This window comes from Copadichromis virginalis, unplaced genomic scaffold (assembly GCF_057382275.1).
Source record: "Copadichromis virginalis isolate Kocher_CV1m ecotype Utaka unplaced genomic scaffold, C_Virginalis_male_GT1.1 unmapped_scaffold_3, whole genome shotgun sequence".
NCBI lineage: Eukaryota > Metazoa > Chordata > Actinopteri > Cichliformes > Cichlidae > Copadichromis > Copadichromis virginalis.
Genome location: NW_028188591.1, coordinates 351,833 through 357,931, shown reverse-complemented (window position 1 = coordinate 357,931; position 6,099 = coordinate 351,833). Strand labels below are relative to the sequence as shown.

Genomic DNA, 6,099 nt, shown 5'->3' with positions numbered 1-6,099 from the left:
TCAGCGGCTCAGAGATGAGGGAAAAACAACAGAAATCAGGATAGATTTTAATGTCAGGAGATGCCCTGTGATGCTGGGGCCATTGTGTAAGATTGGAATGTGTACCAGTGGCTGGTGGGTGGTCCTTGAAGGTCCCGGGAGGAGGCGGCGAGGAGGCAGCGGGTGGCTGGGCTTGAGCTGTGGATCAGGGACGTCATTAATTCTGCCTGGTGCTGCGTGTGCCCTGTGCAGCTTGGATGTCTGCCGCTGACGCTCTGTGGTTCCTGTTCCTGTCATAAAAGGCCCTGTACAAGGGGAGAAGAAATGCATCATTGGTTACCACAAATAAAACAGTGTCTTTCTGCCTGTGTCATTCTGTTTGGTTTCTTTGAGCGTTTGTTTCTTAAATACACAGCAAGTGTCACTCTCTCTCTCTCTCTCTGTCACACACACACACACACACACACACACACACACCAAAGCACACACACACACACACACACCAAAGCACGCACACACACACACACACACACACACACACACACACACACACAGACACTGTGAGGTCTGCAGTTCAAAATTTGAATCTCAGAGCTTGGTGTTTTTGTCTCCCTCCAGTGGACAAATGCAGGTATGATTAGGGTTGGTTAGGGATGAGGAAAGAGAAAGGGGACCCAGCAGCCGCTGGACCCCCTTGGAGGCACGCTCACGACGAATGAAGTGGGCAGACGTCCCCCGTTCAAAAAATTGCCCATATAGGGTGATAATTGGCCAATGCGCATCGTTGGGCCTTCGCGACGTTTCGGCGTATTTGTGCCTTTTTCAAGCTGGCCCAACGTGTCTTCTGTTTCTGTTTCTTGCCTGTCTCGGCTTTTATATACTCTCTGTCTCCACCCACTTTGGGCTTTCTGTTTTCTTTCTTTTCTTTATATTTCTGTTTCTCTGTTTGTTCTTTAACTTTCTTATATTTCTCAACTTGTACGTTTTCTTTTCTTATTTCTCAACTTGTACGTTTTCTTTTTCTTATTCTTTCTTTAACTTTTTCATTCTGTTTATATTTTTAATTTTTAAATGGCACCCCCTGCTTTATTGACATCCCGTCCTGTATTTTTCCTCTCTGGCACCCCCTTCTCATTTGTCCTTTCCAGTTCTACGGCTTTTACGTGTTTCTTCCATTTCTCAACTTGTACGTTTTTCTTTTTCTTATTTCACAACTTGTACGTTTTCTGTTTCTTATGACTGGATAAGGGGTGAATGATAGGACGGGGCACTAGTTTTGGTTTCACAAAGCCATTGGTCACCCCCAGATTGTGAGCAGCAACAGTCTCCCCGTTGACCACTCGAAACAAAGTGAATTCGGAAGACAGAGTGTGCATGACCATCGGGAGGTCTCGCTCTCGAACCAGGATGAAGTCCGTCTGATACGTCGACAGCATGAAAACAGAAATGTTGTGGTCGGCCAGTGGTGCGATGACTGATTTAGCGATTTTGGTGACTCCTATGGGTTGTGAAGTGGATGTGTTGCTACCTCCTGACACCACGTTAAGGGCCACCCACGTGGCGTCGGCAACGCTGATGTGCTCCGACTGGGGCAGCTCTTTAAATCCTTCCTCGTCGACGATGATGGTATAGTCCTCTGGAGTCTCTGTCAAACTGAAAAACTTGCATCTTGTTTTGGAGGCCAGGAAGGCGAGTTTTATTAATCCGTGAGTGCAAATCTGGATCCCTTCTTTCTCTATACTCGCCACTTTCAAGCTGTGCTCTAAAATATGAAGCTCCATCTTTTACGTCTTCTCATTTGAGGAAGGACTAAAATGGGTTAGGGTGGGGAAGATAATCCCTTCTCCGAAAGGAAAAGGAGCGTGCACGGTCCATCCCTCCCTGCGGCCCTCCGTACCCGTCCCAGAAGACTTGGCGGTCACGTTGGCGGCGGCGGCCATAGCATACCACCGTCCAGCCGTCGTCCATGGCGTCCAGAATTTTTTTCTTCTTTTCTTTTTTCCAAAAAAAATTAAATGTGCTTCAAAAAATATTTATTTAATTTTAATGTGAACAAAAAACGCTTTCCAAAATGTGGAAAGGAAAAAGTCACGTAAAAACAGTAAACAACAAAAGAAGGTGTGCCAAAAAAAACTGTTTATTTAAAAATAAACACAAAAAACACAACGTTTCGACCGTACACGGTCTTCTTCAGGTGTGGCACACAGAAAACTGTAAGCTAGGTTAGCTGGCAACAGTTGGACTGGCAGAGATGTGCTCTCATCGAGTGCCGAGTGGAAAATGAGCTCCTGTGTGAGCTCCGCCTTTTATATTCTCCCCTCGGCTTTCATACAAAAACATCTGCACGTATCAAGAGCGTATTACAAACATATTTTCTCACAAATGAGTCATTAACAGTGATTTCCCTGCGCCCTGAAAGAACAGAAGTTGTGAATTCACAGAAGTGGAACTCTTAAATGAAATGTTGCCTGGGACAACTGCAGATCAGATACAAGGATCCTCAGATAAAGTGCGTTCCATCGAGAGCGTGTGGTATGGACGGCACTCGCAGTAATTAGCACCAGTCACCAAGCTGTGGTGACTGGTGGAAGTTGCATATCTCCACATCAAAAACATTGTTCAGTTGAACAGAGTCTTCTGGGCAGTAGGAGAGTCAAAAGCAACAATATAGGAATAAAGGACTTTTTTCAAACACTGGTAACACTACTGACATTTAAGGAAGAAATTTACATGCTGTGATTCTGAAAAGCAACAGTGTTCCCAACAATTTCGTAACAGCGATGCAAACTGAGTGGACTGGTAAAAGGATGTTTCCTTTTGAGTAGTCCTGTAAAAATACAGTCTTGGAGTGCAATGAGAAAAAGCCACGGTGCCACAGCAGGCCAGTGCTCGGCCCAGTAACAAAGTCATAGTGGCTGTAAATGGAGAGTCTCTGGAAAGGGCAGCTTATTCAGAAATGCAGCATATCACTGTGCCATCGGGCCTCAACATCTCTGGTCTGAGGAGCACGAGCAGGAAGACTCATAAGCGATGAAGCAGGTTGAAGGCAGCTGACATAACAAACGACCAACATTTCAGTCCACCTCCACACTCGTGCCTTTACTTCTCCATCCAACCTCCTCTGGAGTTCAGACCTTCTGCCTGTTTTCAAGTTTGGTCCTTAACAGGTGGACCACAGTTCCACGGTTCCCACTGGTGGACTTCAGCCGACCGGCAGCATGCGAGCATTGCCGTTGAACTCCTCCTCCGCCTCACAGTCCCATCTTTATGAACGCACCAGCCTTCCAGTACCCAGGGACCGTCAGGGATGAACATGCAGGTGACTTTCTTCTGCTTCATGCCACCTGCTGGAGACAGCAGGTCTGGGGTGTTGACATCCAGTGGCTCCTCCACCTCGAAACATTTCTTGCACTCTAGCACGGGCTGCTGCGGCCTCTCCATCAGGGCTTTGACACAGTACTGGACGTAGCCGAACTTCCCCTTGTATGACGACACCAGTTGCCCTTGCTGAGGGAGCTCGAATCCAAACGTGTACTCGTACTTGTTGCCAGGTCTCAACACCACAGAGCCGTCAGAGTCTGTGGGCTGGTCTTGCAGCCGCAGGACCGTTTCATGTCTGAGGTACTCGGCCTCCTGTCGGCACCGCTGCTTGCCTTTAGCGTACTCCACCTTGGCGCAGCCCAGACCCAGAAGCTTCAGCGCGGACACCCGCATCATTAGGGTTAGGGCGTTGGTTACGGCCCCGTCCCCCCTGGGGGGGACCGAGGAATGCGCGGTCCTTCCCTCCTGGGTTAGGATTATGGTGATAGCAGGCCACCAGGGGCCTGAGTGCACTGTCCATCAATGGGGGCCGGGAGGTGGAGACCCTGCCCAGCAGGTCCAAAAATTACCCATGTCTTGGGTTAGATCTTTCTTATCTCCGTCAGGACAAGTTCTGTGAGGTTTTCACACTCGCCTATTGAATCAGTCAGATGGGTCAGTCTGTTCTGGTCCACCTTCAGGATGGACAGCTGTTTCAGAGACCCTATGCTGTCCGGGACGACCTCCAGCAGGTTCTGTGTGAGCAGCAGGTCTGTGAGAGCCAGGAGGCCATTCAGCTCTGACGGGAGCTCCTCCAGACGATTCTCCGACACATCCAGACACACCAACCTACGAAGGTTTCCCAGCTCTGGTGGTAATGAGGACAACTGGTTACGGTCCAGCCACAGCTCCCTTAGGTTGGGGAGAGCGCCGAGGGTATCCGGCAAAACTTCCAGTTCATTGCTGCCCAGGTCCAGCTGTTCCAGTTTCACCAGGAAAGAGAGCGACGTGGGCAGAGACTTCAACAGGTTCTCCCTGAGCTCCAACGTCACCAGGTTGGCCAAATTTCCAATGTCATTGGGCAACATCTGTAATGACACATCATTGAGGGCCAGGTGAGCGAGCGCTCGGAGTTCAGTGAAACCATCCGGCAATCTGGAGAGGGGGTTTCCACTGAAGTCTGCAATCTCCAAGGCCCTGCAAAACTTAATGCTCTCTGGGATCTCAGAAATATCGTTCCTGGAGATGTCCAATTCCACCAGTTGCATGAAGTTAGCCACCTCAGGCGGGAGTCTCTGGATCTCATTGTCGCTCAGGCCAAGTTTCCGGAGGTTCAGTAGTCTGAAGAAAGGCTTTGGTAGCTCTTTGAGTTGATTGGCATCAAGGAGAAGCTCCTCCAAACTGCGGCTGTATCGAAATATTTCATCAGGAACCGTCTGCAAGTTGCAATGCCGCTTGTCCACCGACTCGACGTGGCGGTTGCAGCGCCACAGGGGGATACACTTCAGCATGTCCGGCCGCCGGAGGGGAGGGGGGTCTGGTTAGGGGGTTAGGGTTTAGGTGATAACAGGCCACCAAGGGCCTGACTGCACTGTCCATCAATGGGGGCCGGGAGGTGGAGACCCTGCCCGGCGGTTCCAAAAATTACCCATGTCTTGGGTTTGAGAGCTAATGGGCTATCGCGAGACGTTTCGGCATAGAAGTGCCTTCTTCAGTCGAGCCCAGGTGAATAAGTGTTTTCCTTTTTGTTTCTTTCCTTTATACAGGCTTTATTTTAACAGGTAAGTTTTTTCTTTCCTTTATACAGGCTTTATTTTAACAGGTAAGTTTTTTTCTAGGGTTGTGCCCTCCCACCCCGATCGACTGGCAAACGTGGCCTGCCATCAGAGGGCTGCCGCCGGGCCCGGCACCTTCGCCGGCGCCTTCGGGCGGTCAGCTCCTCCGGCCCGCAGGCTCGCCTCTAGCGCTGGCCGGGGGTTACAGCGCGAAGGTCGAAGGGGGTGGTGGTTCTCGGACCCCGCCCTGTCCTCCCCACGCTTCCCCCCCCCGCCAGACGCGATCGCTCGGTAGCGAGACCAAGACGCCCGGTCTGTCCCGGTGGTCATACCACGGCGGGCCTCGTCGCAGAGTGGGTAGGCAAACCCAGAGTTTGCCCACCCCGCGAGGGCGACGGGGCCCCGTCCGGCAAACACGGTTTCTCGAACCCTCGCCCCGGTCCACACGTGCGTCCGGAAAGCCTCGCCCTGGTCGACAGGCCTCAGTAGCCCCGAGCGAGCGCGTGCGTGCGCGCCGCTGCCGCCGCCTGAGGGGCTACCTGGTTGATCCTGCCAGTAGCATATGCTTGTCTCAAAGATTAAGCCATGCAGGTCTAAGTACACGCGGCCGGTACAGTGAAACTGCGAATGGCTCATTAAATCAGTTATGGTTCCTTTGATCGCTCATCCGTTACTTGGATAACTGTGGCAATTCTAGAGCTAATACATGCAAATGAGCGCTGACCCTCCGGGTATGCGTGCATTTATCAGACCCAAAACCCATGCGGGGCGTCCTCTCGGGGGTTAGGGGTCTTGGAATTTCACGTCTCAAAAAAAAAAAAAAAAATAAGCGAGGCACTTTGAAGGAAGACTTCTTGCTTCTGCTGTAGCTCTGGTTTTGTGACAACTTTTTATTGTTTTGTTGATGATGGGGTTAGGTGTTAAGAAAAGAATCAGGCCACCAGCAAGCTGGTAGCCTGAGGTGCACGGGCCATCGATGGGGCCGGGTGGTGGTGTCCCTGCCCTGGTTCAAAAAATTGCCCATATCTAGGGTTTTAGTGCACAT

General features: G+C 50.7%; 1 protein-coding gene and 2 pseudogenes across 1 annotated transcript; all 3 read right to left on the bottom strand.

Moving 5' to 3' along the window:
• Nucleotides 1-553: 553 nt before the first annotated feature.
• LOC146679413 (cytosolic arginine sensor for mTORC1 subunit 2 pseudogene) lies at nucleotides 554-2,037 on the bottom strand (annotated as a pseudogene).
• A 640-nt stretch (nucleotides 2,038-2,677) lies between these two features.
• Nucleotides 2,678-5,850, bottom strand: LOC146679411 (uncharacterized). Its single transcript, XM_085450468.1, has one exon. It carries the CDS (start codon nucleotides 4,788-4,790, stop codon nucleotides 3,882-3,884), a length of 909 nt encoding a protein of 302 aa, XP_085306594.1. The 5' UTR covers nucleotides 4,791-5,850; the 3' UTR covers nucleotides 2,678-3,881.
• LOC146679412 (thioredoxin-interacting protein pseudogene) lies at nucleotides 3,127-3,693 on the bottom strand (annotated as a pseudogene).
• Nucleotides 5,851-6,099: the final 249 nt, after the last annotated feature.